At 55.1% G+C, this 18,738-nt stretch overlaps 1 protein-coding gene and 1 non-coding gene across 2 annotated transcripts; both read right to left on the minus strand.

Annotated features, from left to right (window-relative positions):
• Positions 1–251: 251 nt before the first annotated feature.
• On the minus strand, positions 252–11,068 carry AEN (apoptosis enhancing nuclease). Its single transcript, XM_005602803.3, has 4 exons — positions 10,926–11,068; positions 5,789–6,392; positions 2,888–3,088; positions 252–2,271 (listed from the first exon to the last, which is right to left on the minus strand). The coding sequence occupies exons 2-4, from the start codon at positions 6,326–6,328 to the stop codon at positions 2,041–2,043; spliced, it is 972 nt and encodes a 323-aa protein (XP_005602860.2). The 5' UTR covers positions 6,329–6,392; positions 10,926–11,068; the 3' UTR covers positions 252–2,040.
• A 6,535-nt stretch (positions 11,069–17,603) lies between these two features.
• Positions 17,604–17,663, minus strand: MIR7-1 (microRNA mir-7-1). The gene has a single exon (NR_032791.1). It is a non-coding gene; the product is annotated as a microRNA mir-7-1 (primary transcript).
• Between the last annotated feature and the right edge of the window lie 1,075 nt (positions 17,664–18,738).

An 18,738-nucleotide genomic window follows, 5' to 3' on the forward strand; every position in this document is an offset into this window, starting at 1 on the left:
TTTTTAAGATAAAAAAATGAGTATGCAGCTTCAGGAAGAAACAAGTTAAATAAACTTGTGCTCTGTAATATAGTTATAAAATTTTAAAAAATCAACAACACAAACTCTGGAGGTCTGATATTTTCTTGCCACATCCCAAGCGCCATCCTGAAAGCCACCCGCCTCCGAGGCCAAAGCACCCTGCACGACTCAGCGCCAGCACCCCAGGCCCCGACCCTGGCTGCAGACTGCCCAGAAGAGGCCGCTTCACCCACTTTTCCAACTGAATTTTATTCCAGAAGAAACGGTTTTACAACACAGCTGATTGTAAGCCCAGCACACCTCCCCACTGCTAACAGCTCCAGCTTCTTTCAACCCACAGGCGAAGAGCCGAAACTGCTGCTCAGCTGTGAGTGAGTGAGGCGTCAGCTACAGACTTTTAAGGAATCCAGAACAAAGTCCTGGAGGCGGGCCAGGAGTGGGCCATGACTCAGACGCTCCCTGTTGGGCAGGTGGGGAGGGAGGGGGTGACAGGACAATCTGTGGCCTGGAGTTCAGGGGTGCCTCACCCTTCCTGGCCCTGCTGCTTTGCTCAGACTGACACGAAAAGCCCTTGTTTTTCTGCACACAGCAGAGGGCCAGAGTCCATGCAGGTCACGCAGCTGTGGGGAGCACTGAGAACCCTGGCCCCCACGCTGTGTCCTCACCCCAGGCCCAGCCCCACCTGCTGGAACAGCCACCGCGGTTCTGTCTGGGCCAAAGCCGCTCAGCCCGAGGGGTGTGTTCAGGTGTGTTACCCTGCAGAGGCTGAAACTAATCCTTCGAGAAAACCCAGGTCCCCTTGATCAGGGCCCACCCCTCACCGGGCCCCATGCTGAGCACTCGGCACTCCATCCTCATGACCACCACCTGAGGTAGGTCATCTCATTACCCCCATTTTACAGAGGAGAGAGCAGGCTCGAGGGGGAAGCCACAGACTTGCCTAAGGTGTCCAAGCTCTAAGTGACAAGAAAGATGGGGCTCAAAGGTCTGTGTGACCTGAGCTCTTAGCTACCCCCATACCCCAAATTTGCCTTTAGGAAACACAGAAAGAGGAATGGGGGATGAAATCCTGACAGAGAACATTTTTAGAAATTTGGAGGAAACCCAAGCACCAAAGAGATTGTCAATCAAAGTGCCTAATGGGGCCCTAGCCCCAGTGGACACGCGGACTCTGCTCCTCTACAGACTGGTGGCCTTGCTCTTAATAAAGGCAGGCAGGCCCCTTCAGTGCAATTCTGCAGAGGTCCCAGAATTCAAGCCACTGTCTTCTTTCTCAGACTTTGCTTAAGAGAGTCTAGTGTTGAGTGGGCACGAGGAATGCCTGATTTGGGTCAAAATAAATATCCAGTCTCCACCCAAAGCTGATCCGCTGTCCCTCTTCTCGGAATAGCGCCTGGTGACTGCTGGTGCCAAGCACGTGAGGAGCAGCTCCCCAGCGGGCTGACTCCATCCCAGCCTACACTGAGCTCCCATGATGGCTGAGCCAGAGCGCCAGTTCAGACAGAAGAACCATCTCCTGGAGGGGCCTTGGCTACAGCTGCAGGGCGTGTTTACTCTGAACCGGAAGAGGACTCTGGAGGAAGAGGTAGATTGCCACAACAGGAAGAGAACTTCACCCCAAGTCACTGACTTGAGATAAGGGAGCTCCTGGATATTGACAGCCCCACCCCGGGAGGGAGACATTATCCCTTTAGACAGCACGGCGTGGGCGTGGGGAAGTGCCAGCCTGAGACAGTGTGTTGGCACATTCCTACTCCTGCTGGGGCCTAGCAGCTCGTCCACCTGACATTTTCACGGTGTCTATAAAGTGCTGTTAGTAAAACCACAGGAGTGGAGAAAAGGGGGACAACAGCCCTGGAGAGAGGGGGCTGTGCTGTGGGCAGAGGGAGTGGAGGACAGAGGGCCCCAGCTCTCCGGGCCCTGGAGGTGCTGGCTGCATCCAGCCACCTTCAGGAGGCACCCAGTGCTCTCTTGGCCCCTCTCCCCACCCTCGGAAGCTGGCCAGGAACCTCTCCTCCCTCATTCTCTTCTGTCCTGGGCCTCCCCACTTCCTCCGCTGGTGGCCAGGTCCTCTGGCCAGTACTGGTCCTCCATATACTGCTCCGTGTCCGTGCTGCTGTCGGGCTCCCTGTCCTCCGGGTGGGTGCGGAGGCGGCTGGCCTCCTGCTGCTCCCACTGCACCTGCACCAGCTGGTAGAGCTCCATGGCCGTCACGGCATCTTCCACCGACGAGTGCCCGTGCTGGCCCACCTGCGGACGAGAGCCCACATCACTGCCCGAGGTCCTGGTGAGGGGCCCGTCACTGCCGGCTCTGGGTGCAGGCCCAAGAATGTGCACTCTCAGAACAGGGTGTAGAGCTCGCTACATGGGAAGGCATGGCTTCTATCAGTCAGCAAAGCACTGGAATCTCAGCTGGACCAAGCCATCTAGCTTCTCCAAGCCTGTCTTCTCAAACAGGAAACATGGTAAAAATCTCTGCCTTCAAAGGCTTGATGAGCAGAAGGAACAGTGAATGTGAAGTCCAGTGGGAGCAAGAGAGGCTTCCGCCGGACCCAAGGCTCCAGCTCTGCCTGCAGGAGACGGAGGTTTACATGCAATGCAGACAGAGCCTGCGATTGGGGTGGGGGGCACAGACGGGGAAGAGATCGGCCTGGAAGAATGTGGCTGGCTCTCACAATGCACTGGGAGGAAGGATGGAGAAAACATCCAGAGCTGCTTGTAGATGCGGGCGACCTGCGCTTTATCAAGGACCCCAGGACCTGGGCAGGGGAAGGAAGATGAGGAGGAGGCTGGAGGCAGCCTCACAGCCCTGTCCATGGCCTAAGCAGGCCTTCTTGCTCCCCCCAACTGCTCCTGCACCACGCACCTGGATCTTCTTGTGCAACAGCTGCAGGGCCAGGTCCTTAAGAGAGACCCGTGTCCGGGTGTGGAGGCCGGGCTGGTTGAGGAGGTTGGGGACGTAAGTAGTATCCCGGGTCTGGCTCCGAGGGTGAACATACTTGAGGGCCTGGAAGTCATTGTGCAGCGCGTGCCCCACCACCACCTTGCCCTTCAGGAGCTTGAGGATCTGTGGGAGAGAGAAGAGTCAGGACGGCCCCCGTCTCAGGCTGGCAGGAGACACATCCTGAGGCCCTAACCAATGGGTGCACGGACCCCTCCGGAGGGAGGCAGCCCGGAGAGGGAAGACCAGGAGCTCACAGTGCACCAAGCGGCCCTCCCCAAGTCTGAATGCAGGCCCTTCTCCTTACTACATACTGCGACCAGGGGCACACTTAAGGCTGTGCCCTGTAAAGTGGGGACGCTGCTGAGAGCATTCCGTGGGGTGCTTATGAGCATCAAAGGAGATCACAGATAGGCCAGGTCTTCTAGTTACTCAAAAAAAGCAGCTCTTTCCTGCTGGCACACCTTCTTCTCTCGGCCTGGAAGACTGACCCAGCCCCCCTGCCCCACCCAACTCTCCCTGCCCCACCCAACTCTCCCTGCCCCACTCAACTCTCCCCACTCCTCCCAGGGCTGGTGGTGGCATGAGCTGACCATCTCACGGTCATGGCTCCCCAGGACTCCCCATCAACATCAGGACCCGCTGTTCTCTCCTTCAAGTATACATTTAGCTCTGGCCTGGTCTCTCCACTGCCCCCCCCCCCCATGTAAGCTCACTGGAAACGTGCAGGAACCATGTCTGACTCGACTGGTGATGCTCAGCGAAAGCTCAGCACACAGATGACTGATGAAGACCCGCTTGGGGAAGTCCACAGCACTGTGCCTAGCACTGGAGACACAGCATCCACAGCAGCTGTTGTATTAACAGACGCTGTCCTCAGGATTCTGGCCCTCCGCCACGGTGCTGCACAGGACTCCTACTTCTCACCCTCGGAACCTCTCTTGCTCAGCCCTGACCATCCACACAATGCACTTCTCTCCTCCCTGCCTTCTGCCCACCTCAGGCCCCAGGGAGGCCACGTCCATAACCACGGGCCGGCAGCCCCCTCCGGCCCTCTCTGCTGGGCTTGGCTCTCCTCAGCACTAGCTGTTGCCCTTCCAGCCTGCCTCTGCTGGCATCATGTGGTTTATCGCTAAACTCAGCCTTCACAGCAGATGGACACGGTGCATTCAGATTAGCTGTAGGGACATGCCAGCACACTCTAGTCACACCTCCCACAAGCCATGGGGTGGAAGGGATCAAGCACACTCCACACTGGCTCAGAGTCCAGGCATACAGGAAGTGGTCCTACCCCTGGGAGCACCTGCAACCTGGACGAGGGACGTGTGGGGGAGCTGGAGGGTCTGCCACAGGCCTCCCTTCTTGTTGCTTCTGGTCCTAACAGGCCTGCTGGATAAACCACCTCCAAATCGTTTGAAGGAAATGCTTAGGCCGTATCTTATGTGAAAAAGGACCACACAAGATGACAGAGCAGTATTTCCCAAATTTCCCTAATCCCAAGAATAACCCAGAAACGTCAGGTGCTTCTGCTAGAACGCCTGTTTTGAAAATGCAGAAGGTTCCAACGTGATTGATAGATTAGGACGCAATTTGAGAACAATGCAAATTTCGCCTTGGCTTACGCACGAATTTGCCGTTGACAAACACTGTGAATGCAGAAGACCGCACCCAGCTGAGCTGGGCCCCGCAGGGATGCACAGAACGCAGCCACCACAGGCTCTCCCAGCGCCCTAGTTCAGCTGTGACGAGCCGCCATCCACACTGGCACTCCCTCTTTCCGCCTAATTGCAGAGAACTCTGACCACTCGACCACAACGCAAGCTGCAGCCCTCCCGACACCCACTTCAGAAGGAAACCTCAGATCTTCTTCAATGTGCTGTGTACTGGTGCATTTATGCATTTCTGAACCACTTAGCATGTGCAAACCTGTGCTCCCACTCTCACTAGGTTTCTATGTTTTCATTTTTGGGGTGTCGCTGATGACGTTTTTTGAATGTTGTGTCCCTAACCCCTTACCCCATAAGCTCTGAGGTTTTTTTTTTTTTTTGAGGAAGATTAGCCCTGAGTTAACTACTGCCAGTCCTCCTCTTTCTGCTGAGGAAGGCTGGCCCTGAGCTAACATCATGCCCATCTTCCTCTACTTTATGCGTGGGACGCCTACCACAGCATGGTGTGCCAGGCATGCCATATCCGCACCCAGGATCCGAACCGGCGAACCCCAGGCCACTGAGAAGGGGAATGTGCGAACTTAACCGCTGCGCCACCGGGCCGGCCCCTAGCTCTGAGGCTTTTATGGCGCAAGTTTGCACAGCATGATTGTTAGGGATGCACCCATCAGAGCCCTCTCCAGGCCGAGGATCAGAATCTCCATGGAAGATGCGGGGACAAGGATCCCAGACTGTTAATAAGGCTTTAGGTGTTTCCTATTCTCAAGCACATTTGGGAATTCTTGGCACACACTAATTTATTTTTTTGCAAAACACTAAAAAATTAACATCAGGAAATATACTAAGACATTTAACACCTGAAGGTGATCGTGACAGCACAGTGGGACTTACCATTTTCTCCGGACAGGTAATACTTTTACAACAGAAAAGGAAACGTCGAGTATAAGCTGCTCTACACCTTACAGTTGGCACAGGCTTCCCAGAAATGTGATCACACAGAACACCCCACGACCCTTCCGTGCAGGTAGGTCAGGACTTCACGCACCCTGTTCTATTTCCCAAGATCACTCACTGCCAGGGGCCGAGTGGTGACTCAAACCCAGGGGTGCTCTTCTCTGCCCATCACAGTGACCCAACAAGCCCCCAGCCCTGCCCTCACCTCTTTCTGGGCCACCTGGAAGGGGATGGCCTTCCGCATGTGCTGCCGAGTGATGCCGCTCCAGCGAGTGCGGTAGTCCACGATGGGCATCTCAGGCCGGACGTATTTGTCATAGAGGACGTCACCGTGGTAACTCACCACGGAGCAGCGGGCCAGCTCACTCACCCGCCCGTGGGGTCCTGTGCCCACCATCTCACAGTCTATAGCCACACACTTGCTGGGCAAGGGCCCAGCAGATTCCCAGGGGGCGGGCTTTCTGCTGCATGGGACCCCTCCAGATTCGGTCCTTGGGCGCTGGTTCTCCCTACTGGCAGCTTCAGTGCCCAGGGGTGTGTCCGCCGGCACGGGCGTTGGGGAGGATCCTGGCTCTGGGGGCGTGCTCAGCAGCCCCTGCTCCTGCAGCAAGGCCTTCCGGGCCATGAAGCGCTGGTGCTGTCGGCTCTTCCTCTTGTGCTTTCTCCGAAGCACATCCTTGACAGTCGGGCTGGCCAGGGAGGGGCACAGACACTGGGCAGGCTCAGGGGCTTGCCGGGTCACCATCCCAACCAGCTCACCGCTCGGGCCAAGGGAGGCCTGGGAGGTAACCTGGCAGCAGGGCAGCACGCTGGAGAGAAAACACACAGGGCAGAGGGGTCAGGTGAGGAGTGTGCCCAGCCAGCCAGTCCTGGCCCTCCCTCCCTCTCTCCCTCCTGCAGTGCTCCACTTGGTCTCAGCCTCCCAGAATGAATCGAGGACCTATTTTAATAATAGTTGCGATAATACAATCCATTTGTTGTCAGTGCTGTCGAGTCCATTAACCCTCCTAGGGACCCTGTGTACAGCAGAGTGGAACCCTGCCCAGTCTTCTTGCCCGGTCTCCATCCTCTCCTTCCGGCACTGTATCAGACAATGCTCTGCTGCTATTTATAGGGTTTTCATGGTCGGCTTTTTTGGAAGTGGGTGGCCAGGTCCTTCATCCTAGTCTGTCTAGTCTGGAAGCTGTGTGGAAACCTGTCCACCATGGGTGACCCTGCTGGTATTTGAAATATTGGTGGCATAGCTTTCAGTGTCACAGCAACACGCAGCCGCCACAGTATGACAACCAACAGACAGGTGATGTGGTTCTCTGACGGGGAAACCAGTCCAGCCCATGGCGGTGAAAGCGCCAAATTTTAACCGCTAGAGCACCAGGGCTGGCGAGACAGTCACTACCACACGCAAAGTGCTGTTCTAAGTACTTTTCATGGAATCACTCAATCTTCCCAACAAGCCAAAGTATTATTACCCTCACCCTACAGGTAAGAAAACTGAGGCATAGAGGTTAAGGAACTTGGCCAATTACTAAGAGAGAAAGGCTGATGTGAGCCCAGAATCCACTCTCAGCCTCCCAGCTACAGCCCACCTCCAATGCTGTTAGCATCAAAAATTTTTAGAGGTGCGGTTATGGGAAAATAAAGGTCACAGAAGCAATATATACTATATAATCCCATTAGAAAAACAAAACCTTTATGAAATGTGAAGGCAAAGACCTATAGCAGCACCTGGAGAAAAAATTTCCCAGGAAGCCCACCATAGTTATTTTGGTATATATTAACCAAAAAGAGGTAATTTATTTACTTATTTTCTAACTCAATCACAACAGCATCTACAAACATTTTTAAATAGTTGGGCGTGTTGTTTAGTCACCATAAGCTATAGGCAGTGGTGTGCTGGTAAACCAGCTCCACTTAAAAAAAGGAGAACCAGAAAAAGCCCTGACCTGTAGCCCTCGCAGATTTCTGGGGCACCCCCAACCCTGGCCAATTTCAAGCTCTCCATCACTGACTGCGGGCCGAGAAGAGATGCTGTGGCAGCCCACTGCTCCAGGAAAGGTCTGGTGTTCCCGTGCGTTTGCAAATCCCGTGCAGTGAGGCCAGCCTCCTCCCAGCAGTGAAGGCCCCGGCCTGGAAAGCCCCCTCACATTTACTGCGCTCAGTCGGCCAGGACATTTTTAACAGACCAGGAAACCAAGGCTTTGAAGAGGGCAGAGCAGGGTCCGACTTAGCTCTTTCTAAGTTACCTAAACAGCTGGCCTTCAGGGTCCTGGTGTGTAAAACGGCCAGACTCCCAACTTCTTTTTTTTGAGGAAGATTAGCCCTGAGTTAACTATTGCCAGTCCTCCTCTTTTTGCTGAGGAAGACTGGCCCTGAGCTAACATCCGTGCCCATCCTCCTCTACTTTATATGTGGGACGCCTACCACAGCATGGTGTGCCAAGCGGTGCCATGTCCACACCCGGGATCCGAACCAGTCAACTCCGGGCCGCTGAGAAGCGGAACGTGTGAACTTAACCGCTGTGCCACCGGGCCGGCCCCTCCCCACTTCTTGTGTAAAGAGGAAATGACACAATATCCGAGTGCTGGGATCTGCATGTATTATGTACAGTAGGGGCGCAAGAGCCACTTGCTCCCTTTCTCCCAGAGGTGAAGACTCTTGCTCGTGGTTGGTGACCAGCTCTCCCAGGCTAGAGCTGCCTCGGCCGGGACTCACTGTCCCCTCCCAACCCACAGGCCTTCCTCCTGCCTCCCTTCCCACTCCCGTCCCCCCCACTCACACATTCCCCAGGAAGCCCTCTAGAACCACCCTTTATCCCACTGGGTTCAGAGGCCAGTGCCGCACTGAGGCTCTCCGGGGTCCAGCTGGGCCAGGCGCGGGGCAGTTAGAAAGGTGGATCCTGGACTCAAGGAGTTCAGTTTCACCACAGAGGCAGCAACAAAGCAGAAAGCATGGGAAGGGCTGCCTCAGCAGTGCCAGGGAAGCAGAACCGGCTGGAAGCGGTTAAGTCCACGTGAAGGGGGAAGAGCAACCCTCCAGGCGGAAAGGAGAGGGATCAGTGGCCATGTTAGGGGCAAAGGTAACCCAGGGTTGAGGAAGACAGGCCCACAAGAAGCCTGATGTCCCTGGGGCGTGAGGCACAAGGTGGGCCACGGCTGGAGGACCTGCCCCTCTCTGGGAAGCCCAACACACTCTGGTGGCCCGTCCACAAGCCACTCCAGCCCAGGCTGGTGTCTCCAGACTGGTCTCTGCTGGTCGAGTGAGGGTAACCCAAAGGCACCCAGGGAGGGCACTGAAGTGGCACGGCAGCCCTGCCCCAGACATGACCAGCCTAGCTGGAGACGAAGAAGTTCACCCCTCTGTGCCCTGGAGCGCTCCTAGGGCAGGATAGAGCCTCGTTTGTCTCCGTCCCTTCCCCACAGCCAGCACAGGACCCAGTGCATAGTAGGGAAGTGTGTGAAGGGAGCTGATGCCAGACCTGCTATCTGCCAGACCGTGGGGACTACAGAGCCGGAGATGACTGTGTCCTAAGGGAACCCCTGGCTTGGTGGGGAGAGAGGCCATCAGAAACCTACAAGGCTGCGCTCCGGATGGGAGTGACAGACTGAGGACCGGCACTAACTCACCAGGCCAGGAATTCCAACAGGTAGAAACCTCGCATGGAGGGGACCCTGAAGGGCTTCAGGAAGGTCTGCCAGGCCGCCCAGAAAGGGAGAGTCACCCAGACAGAGAAAACGCAGACACAACGTCCAGGAGGCAAAGCACACCCACGTGGGAAGGCGAGGAGTTCGGTGCGGCAGGTGAAAAGCAAGGAGGTCGGGGGCGAAAAGGCTGATGGAGACGGGACAGTGAGAGAGATCTGCTCCTGGAGGGTGCTGTAAGTCTGGGCTTAATCCCAAGATTGATGGGGAACCATTGGCCTCCCTCAAGGTTTAGGGAGAGGGTGACAGGAGCACAACTGCCTCATGGGAAGAGGTCTGGAGACGACAAGACGCTGAGCAAGAGCAGCAGCGATGAAGAGAAATGGGGGGGAGGGGAGGAGTGCCATCTGTTGATGACCCCGCCAGGGCAAGGCATGGTGACCCATCCTGACTCATCCTGCCTCTGCTTGCTCATCTGGTCCCCAAGAAGCTCCTCCCTTTTAAAAAGGCTCTTAACTATAATCGACTTCCTCATAATGACAAGTCACAGAGTAGAGCTGACTAATAGAGAACCTCGGTTGGCCTCAGCCCAGCAACCGGGAGACCAGGCCTGCTAATAACTGACTCCTGCCAGGGAGGAGGGCCCTGCAGCTCAGGAGCTAAAGCCAGGACTAGGGTCGCTGACCTCCCTGACCTGCTGGCAAGATTTCAAAGCAGCCGGAAATGAGGTTCCCGGAGAAAAGGTCTCTGGCCTTGTGTTTCAAGAGATGAAAGCAGTCCCCTTCTACACGCCCGTCAGAACGGACAGTTAGTTATCAAGGGCTTGCCCCAACCCTGGGCCCCCAGATGGAGCTCCCTGAGGCTGGGGAGAAGTTTCACCCCAATGACACAACCGTTTCGGGAAGGACACACACAGATCCTCTCCAGCCCCGAACCAGCACTGTGGGGATCAGCAGCGAGCAGGCCTTTGGGGACAGGCCCCGAAGGGACCGCGCGGTCAGAGGCACCAGTGGCAGCAGGGCCACCCACCTGCCGGCTGATGCGGGAGGCAGTGGGCAGTTCTAGACCCTGCTCCGGCGCTAAAGCGCCAGATGAACGTCCCCAGGGCAGAGGCTTCCCCAAAGCAGTTCAGTACCAGAAACCACTACGACGGCTGCGTAAAACGCGCATTTCCAGGCCTGCCCCGACACCTTAACAGCCATTTGGGGGAACGGGGCCTGAGAATCTGCATTTTAAAGAGCGCGGCCCCACCCCCAAGCCATGACAGTAAAACTCGCCCGAATTTGAGAAAACCTGGCTCGATACCCCCTCCCCCCGCCCACTAAGAAGTTCCCCGCCAGGGAGAGTCGGAGGAGAGCCCCGCGCCATCTCCCAGCCCGGCGTGCGCAAGAGAGGCCGCATGGAGGCCTGACCTCACCCCGGAGGGACTCGGGCCTTGGTCACTCACTGGCCGCCGCCAGCCAGGCCGAGTCCCATCGCCCTGCGCCGCCCCGTCGGGTCCCAGAGCCCACAGCCGGCGGGGACGCGCGACCGGCGGCGCCTGGGCCCAGCCTGCACACCTGCGGGCCAGGAGAGCCGGTCGGCTGGGCCCGGGCGCCCCCCGCTTCAGGCCGATGGTGGACACACGTGGGGACCCCGGAGGCCGGGGACACGCCGCGTCAGCCCGCGCGACCCCGCGGTCCCCGGGAGGGTCCCCGAAATCACCTGAAGCCGGGTCCCTCTCCTGCCGCCCGCACGTGGCGCCCCAGCAGCCGGCGGTTCCCACATGCCTGGACAAGCCCCGCGCCGGCCGCCCGCCTATTGGCCCGCTGAACGGCAGCTCCCGCCTACGGCCTCTTCTGATTGGCAGGGAGCCTGGCTCTGTGAGGGTTGGCGCGCGCCAGCCCAAGGGGCGGGGATTCCTAAAGGGGCGTGGTTTCTGCGTCGCGCGTGCCCAGCAGGCGGGAAATTTTAAAGAGACCGGAGGAGAGCGTGGTCCGCTCTCGCCCTGTCCTGGTCCCATCTGTGTCCCCGGCTCCAATCCACCCCGCCTCCTGGGTCGGGATGTGGGCCCCTATGAGCGTCGTGTCACCAAAGGCAGAAGGACTTGACACAGTACACCCATTTGCAGAATGGGAATAAGAGCCCCTACCTCTTCGGGTGTCGTGCGGATTCAGTGAAATAATACTCGTGATGGGCACTAAGGAAAGATTTTTAAGGTCAGACTTGCTCCTTTGGCGCTATTTTTTCATTTATTCTTTTGCAATACTTTACTCATAAGTATTAAGTTCCTGCTATCGGGCTGGGCCCTGGGATACTGAGAATAAAACACAAGCCCTGACTCGCGCTTGCCGTCTGGCACGGTAACGATGGTTGACAGATAATTCAGTGCAACGTGAATAACAGCAAGGGCAATAATAAACAGCTCATATTTGTTATGTGAGCACTCATTCTGTGCCTGGGCATGCATGCATTTAATCTGCACAAGAACCCTTCTGAGATGTGTACTATTATTATGTTTTACAGTTAAGGGAATTGACACAAAGAAATTAAGGAGAAACCGCTCGGGTCCAAAGACCCTTAGCGAAGCAGTCCGACTCCTCCTAGCTCCATTTTGGAAGCGGTGGTGGCGTTGCAAAGTACCCAGAAAGCCAGGGGTGCACGTGTGGAGGAATCCGCTATTTCTGACCAGAGTGTAGATTTGAGGGAAGCAGGACAAAGGACGAGGCCACTGGAGAGGTAAGTCCTACTCAGACCCCTGAAGGCTTTGGGAAGCTGGGAGGAGCTGAAGCCAGAGCTGGTTCATCAGCAGATTTGCATTTGGGGAAGCTCACTCTGGCCGCAGGATAGAGAGAAGTGGATTAGGCCTGGAGAAAGAGGGGGTGGGGGACGATGGTGGACATTTAGGCAAGATAAGATTCCGGGGGCCAGAGTGGTAGAAAGGATAAAGAGCTTGGGTCAGATTCCAGAGCGTCCTAGGAGGCAACATCCATAGGACAGAGGGTGGAAGGGAGGGCCTAGAGAGCAGCTGTCTGCAGACATGGAGATCTTGTGAGACGAAACTCTGGGGACCAGGAGGGTTTTAAGGGAGTCAGCACCCAGATCCTGAGCTCCTGTGGGCATGGACCTGAGAATGTGCTTGGAGTCCTTGGGGCTCAGCTTCCCTCGCCCCTTTATAACCAGCTGTCTCCCGCTTTAGAAAGGAAAGTCACACACACCCCCATTCTAAATCTCACTCTGCTGCATTACCCTGGGGCATAAAAGCAGTGCCTGGGGAGGAAAAACAATAAGGCATTTCTATATTTGGGTTATTATTGAGGTCTGGGCAAGGAAGCCTTCTACAAGGCAGGCACTTTCTGATTCTTTGCTTTCACTGCAATCCAAGGAGAGGATTCAATCACGTTGTCAGCTAGTAGGCCATTAAAAATATTTCTTCTTGAGGATAGATAATTGTCAGCAATTAAAAGAACTGAGAGACGTTGCTAGAATAAACCTCCTTCCACTTCTGTCTGCTTTTCACGTGAGTGATGTTTATCGATGTTTATATCCATAAAAACAAAATAGAAGCCCCAAATCTGTCTCATTCTTGTAGAAAAGCAATATTCATCCTTGGATTTATAAACTTAATGGAGAAACAACTGGTTCACTCTATCTCTTTAAGAGACATATTTTCAACGGCATTCCTAATAAAAATTTACTTTTTTTTTTTTTTAGTGAGGAAGATTGTCCCTGAGGTAACATCTGTGCCAATCTTCCTCTGTTTTATATGTGGGACGCTGCCACAGCATGGCTTGATGACTGGTGTGTAGGTCCATGCCTGGGATCTGAACCCACGAACTCTGGACCACCAAAGTGGAGCATGAGAATTTAACCACTACACCGGGCCAGCCCCCAAATTAATTTTTATGTTTAAAAATTATCACTCATATAATGAATGGTATATATATTTTATTTGATCACATACATTACAAATATTTGCAATGATATCTCAATCCAGTAGGAAAAAAATTAACACTTAGAACCTTATGGGCCACAGCACATTTTTTTAGAGCTAACGAGTTAACAAGTTCAAATCATTGACGTAATTTTGTGTGAGTGGATACTGCAGAAAATACTGCCAAGCAGGAAAATACTTTATGCCGGGATAAAACTCTGCAGCAGATGTCGAATGGAAATACAAGTTCAAGGAGAAAAGAAAATGTTGCGTATAACGTAAATACAAAACAAATTGGGTTTAGTAAGGAGAGACTTTATTGGGAAGGATGATTAGCAGGGAGGGGAGGGAAGAGCCACTGCAATAGGGAGGATGCTCTGATCATAAGATGTGCCAACTCAAAGTTAGGCACAAAGGTTGTCTTTCATAAGGAGGAGTCGACAAGGCTAGAAAGAACAGAGATAGGGAGGGGGATGCACAGGATGACTGGATCTGTTATGTGGACAGTAGATCAGAGTACCCTGAAGCCGGCCTGTTCTCAGAAGGGGTCCTTAAGGAGGGGCGTAGACTGGCTCTGGTTGAGGGTGGGCCATCGTTTCGGGAGGTGGGGGAAGAAGAGAAGCTTAACCAAAGTTTGGTTAACAAGCACTTTGTTCCCGTTGATCAGTGGGCCCAGCAGTTCAGCTACTTACTGATGAGGCCAAGAGCCGAAATTTGGGATGTGGGTGCCCTCCTCGTCCTGGGCGCATAATGGGGGAATCCGTGAGTCTCAGCTCGGTCAGATGGGGCCGCGTGCTTCTCTGCAGTACCCCGTTTCCAGAGCACAAAGGATGAGAGAATTTCCTAACCATTGCTGTTTTCCAGGAGCACAGGGCTCAAGTAAAATTCAACATTGTCCCTAAGAGTTTTATCATGTACTTTAAAAATGGATAATGTTGGTATCAAATGCTATGATAGTTAGACTCCATTGCATTCATTTATGGACACGTTTTATTAAGATGTCAATATTTACAATACATCCTTTGTGACTACTTAGACTTATGGTAAAAAAAATATTATCAAGCAAAAAAGTTGAAGGTCCCTAGGTATACAGTATGGGTGGCCCAATAGTGGCATCTTGACTGTGCATGGCAGTGCCCCAACCCCCCTTTAGGGACCTCACCCTCCCATTCCTGGAGCGAAAATATCTCCTCTTTCCACAAAGTCTGAGGCTCCTCTGGAACAGAACCACCTTGAGCTGGGGCTTGGGGAGGAAAGCCCACAACCCAAGCCCCGCCCCTATGGACCCCAAGCCCCCCCGTCCCCCCCCCCCGTCCGTCCCCCTCCCCCCGTCAGTCTGGAAGCCCTTGAGACCTAGGATTTGATCTGTTTTGTGCTTACAAATCATTATTGCCGCAGTCAAAGCGTCACTCTGCCTGGCTAGTGTACCCGTTTTGAGGACTATTAGAGATGCTATGGGATTCCCACGCTGTTGGACCAGGTGCAGACTTGAAGTGGGCTGCCGGTCTGGTCATGTTTTGCAACAGTGGTTCTCTAAGCGTGGTCCTAGACCTGCAGTCTAGGCATCCCCTGGGAATTTGATGGACTCCTCAGAAAGAAATTCAGAGGGTGGGACCCCCCCAATCTGTGCTTTAACAAAATGATTAACAGCATCTGATGCATGCTCAAATTTAAGATTCCTTGTTTAGAGGGTATGAAGTTGAGAAAACTCTGAGGCCAAATGCAAATCATTCACTCATTTTATTCAAGCAGATTCCCTCTCTATTAGCACTTTTGATGCAGTAGTGACTTTGGACCCGCCTGGACACAGCCTGTCACTAAGACCCCTATGATAGCTTTATATCTTCCCTCAACTTCTGAGAATTTCCAGGATTCCTAGGCCCCGGTTAAGTCTCACATGACTGATTTTTCATGCCAAATTGGAAGGATTTGATCCAGAGGAATTTTTATCCCCCACCGTTACTTGTCCCATGCTAGACTACAGTTTCTTCCCCTATAACGTTAATCCTTAAATCGCTGGTCCTCAGTCTCGGCTGAACATTGGCATCGCCTGCGGAGCTGGACAAAACCTGGCCGCCTGGGTCACGCGGCAAGATTCTGATTGAACGGGTCCGGGGCGGCGCCCCAACGTGGAGATTTGGGGTGAGAATCGCCGCTGAAGCGCAGCTCCCTAGAGAATGCAGCAGAGGGCGCTGCCTGTCTGCTCATCCAGGGAAGCTGATGCGAGCGCTGGAAACCTGCCTGCGGGCTGCATAACCCCGGTCCACGCAGTTAATTAAGGCGAGGGGGCCCAGATAGCCCCTGTTGATATGCAGCAGGGTGTAAAATACAGGCAGCCGAGCACTCCCCGGGGGGACGAGGGGGTGGGGAGGGAGTCCTGGCTGTGAAGTCAGACACACCCCACCCCAAATGCCCTGACCCTTGGGTCGCCAACCCTCTTGTGTGCTGAGACGCCTAGAAAGTTACTTTAAGAAGCAGTCAGCTGTGGATTTTGCTGAGTGACCTAGAGGTAAGTCACACAACCTCTCTGAGCCTTGGTTTCTGCATTTTTTAAAAATGGGATTCGGTGGGAATGTGGCCTGTTTTCATTCTTTCAGTATATATTGAGCCTCCTGAAATGGGCAAGATACTGATCTGGGGAGAGGAAGGATAAACATTTAAATGGGATAAACCTCCTACACGACAGGGGAGACTGTTCCTACTCTGGGAAGGGCACCCGTGGTGCCCCAGGTCCGGGAAGAGAAAAACCATGACAGAGGAGGCAAAGAGACGACTGTTGAGTATTTAGATGTGCCATTATGTATATGACACTTCTCTTGCTGGATTATCCTAACAACCTAGCATGGTAGATGTGATAAATTCCATTTTACTAGTGAGGGATTTGAGGCTCAGAGATGTCAAGTGACTGGCTCCAAGTCACACAGCCAGTAAGAGGTGAAGCCAGGACTGGAACTGGGGTGTGTCTGGCTCGTTTTACACCCTGCTGCATACCGACAAGGGCTCTCTTATCCATCTCTCAGATCAGGAGGGCACCCCCCTCCCCTCCCCACATGTTTGTTTCCCAGAGGTAGGATCTCTCCCCTTCTGTCTCCAGACCAGCCTGGGATGCTGAGGGCTGCCTGGGGGAGGTCTGACTGCCTTCTCTTGTTCCCAGCTCTCTCTGCCCCTTCTGTGCAATCCCGGCCGCCGCCCCCAGTGAAGGGCAGACACCTGCTGAGTGACACCAATTTGCAGCCTTCTCAAGTGTGAATGAGATTTCTAATAGGACTGGCTGCGCACTGGTTTCAGGCAGGAAATGAGAGAGAAGAGAGCCCGTGTGGAGGAGCGGAGGGACCAGCTGAATCAGTGATGGCAGCAGCCTCTGGGTGGAAGTGAAGGGCTGATTTGATTCAGAGAGGTTAAGTGCTTTGCCAAAGGTCACACAGCTAGACAGTGGTAGGGGGAGGGTAAGCTCAACTCGTGGTTGCATTTTTAGTGTTCCCTAAAGGAGTACAGCTCCCAACCCAGATTAAGTTGGTAAGATGCTTTAGTGTTCTGAAAGAAAGGCTGCCTTTTCTGCCTCCTGTGCCTGCTGACCAACCCTCCCCTTCTCCCACCCAAGGGCCCCAGGGGTCCCTTGTGCCTGCCATGTGGAAGGGGAAGGCGGGTGGGAATAGACTTGGAAAGGACTAGGTGGGGCATGGAAAAATTTATCCCCACTGACAATCTCATTGTTGGAACTTGGTGACCATCTTAGGGCAAGGTGCCTCCCCCCAACTCGGAGACTTGGGAAAGGCTGGCAAATGGTTTTTATGATGCCTGCTTCTGCTCTGCTGGGGGGCGGCCCCCTAGCACAGCTGGGGGACTGGGCTTCCGCACCCCGGTTTCTCCCTTGGTGACACCTGTGGGCCCAGCAGCACTGAGGCAGATTCTGGGGCGGAGAAGAAGTTTCACACACACGAGTCCACTCGCAGCCCTGGGGTGGGCACCAGAGAAGCTCCAGGCAGCCCGAGTCAGGCGTGTCCTCCGCGTTGCCGCCTGGTCACCAAGCATCCGAGGCACCTGGGTCCTGAGCCCGCGCCGCTTGGCGCCTGCACACACGTGTGGCTCCCTCCTGCCGAGGACATCGGACCTCTGAGCCTGGGTGTCACCCAGGCCTATGGCGCCTCCCACGGCGGGTGCCCAACCGAAAAGGGCGCTTGGGTGCATCAGCCTAGGAAGGGCATCTCCTCTCCCTGCGCTTGGTCAGCGGCGTGGAAGCAGCCCAGGGCCCCGAGGAGAGAGACCCTGTACCCCCTACGCCCCACCCAGGCTTCCCCTCTCACTCTATAGTGTGTCCTTGCTTCTGGAAGAGTCTGCCTGAGGCGCGCTGCGCAGGGGTGTTCGCAGGTGTTTTCCGGGAGACACGGAAGGTGCAGAGGGAACCCGAGAAGGAGCGCGCGAGAGGTGCGCGGCCCGGCGCCACCCCCGCCGCGGTGGCCCGCACCATGCGGCAGACTGGGACTTGTTGTTGGGCGCAGCAAGACAACAACAAAATCACTAGTCTTCCAGATGGGGCTGGCCCGGCCGCTGCCCGCGGCTGCGGCGACCTGGGGCCGCCACCGTCCGCCCTCGAGGCTCCCGCGGGGCCGGCGCCTCTGCCGCCCCGCCCATCCTCCCACCACACTCCCCCCTCGGAATTCTCCCGAACCTCTGCTCAGAAGTGTGTGTGTGTGGGGGGGGGGTCCTATTTTCTTTTTCTTTTCTCCAGAGTGTTCCATTTTCTACAATGAACACACTTCCTTTATCATTGGGATCTTAGTTTTAAGGGGAGGCGAGCAGGCTGCTCATTTCTCTACCCTCTTCAGTAATCATAATCACAGAGATGAGAAAAAAGGAAAAGCCCCAGGCAATGGGGACCCCTCTCTCCCAGGTCCTCTCCCAGCCCCCGGAAAGCCTACTGAGCCCCAGCCCAGGATGCAAGTGGGTGCTGGGGCGAGTAGCCTGGAGAGGAGAGGCAGCGGGGCAGGGGAGGGCGAGGGGGCGTCCTGGCCCCCTCGCCCTCCCCCCAGGCCTGGCGCTGGGCTCCCCGGTGCATTTCCCCGCTCGCCCCTGAAGCAGGCAAGGCCAGGCACCCGCTGCCTCGCCAGCCGCTAATTGCACTGGCAGGGCATATCCGCCTGTTAATTAGCAAAAGCCGCAATATCCTGGCGGCTCCGAGGGCACGGCCATAATTGTATTTCTGCAGCAGCCGGAGGATAATTACCCTTCCTTATTGGTGCTGCTTTTAATTCTTTCCCTTTTTAATTGAGTACTCGTCCTCTGTCGTCCACCCCTCCGTGCTTCGCTGTGTTCTCTCCACCCAGAGTGGGGACCGGCTTGCCTGGAGAAGGAGCAACTGAGGGGCAGTGAAGGCCATGGAGAAAGCTGGCAGGGCCCAGCTCTGGGGCCCTAGCCCCTTCCAGCTGTCAGCTCTAGGCAGGTGGGCCTGGGAAAATGCAGAGATCTGCTGTGGAGGATGTGAAGGAAGGTGCGCCCAGGAGGCCCAGACTCCCTCTCCCCAGTCCCAGTGAGGGGCTAGCAATGCTGCTCCAGGCTGCAGGGGGCTGAGCACCGCCCCCCCCCCGCCCCCCATGTAAACCCCTC

Source organism: Equus caballus, chromosome 1, assembly GCF_041296265.1.
Source record: "Equus caballus isolate H_3958 breed thoroughbred chromosome 1, TB-T2T, whole genome shotgun sequence".
Classification (NCBI taxonomy): domain Eukaryota; kingdom Metazoa; phylum Chordata; class Mammalia; order Perissodactyla; family Equidae; genus Equus; species Equus caballus.

Coding starts and splice junctions, on each gene's coding strand:
- AEN (XM_005602803.3), bottom strand. CDS start 6,328: ATGGTGACCCGGCAAGCCCCTGAGCCTGCCCAGTGTCTGTGCCCCTCC. Junction 3,089..5,788: donor TCCAGGTGGCCCAGAAAGAG/GTGAGGGCAGGG, acceptor TCTCTCCCACAG/ATCCTCAAGCTCCTGAAGGG. Junction 2,272..2,887: donor TGTTGCACAAGAAGATCCAG/GTGCGTGGTGCA, acceptor TCTCGTCCGCAG/GTGGGCCAGCACGGGCACTC.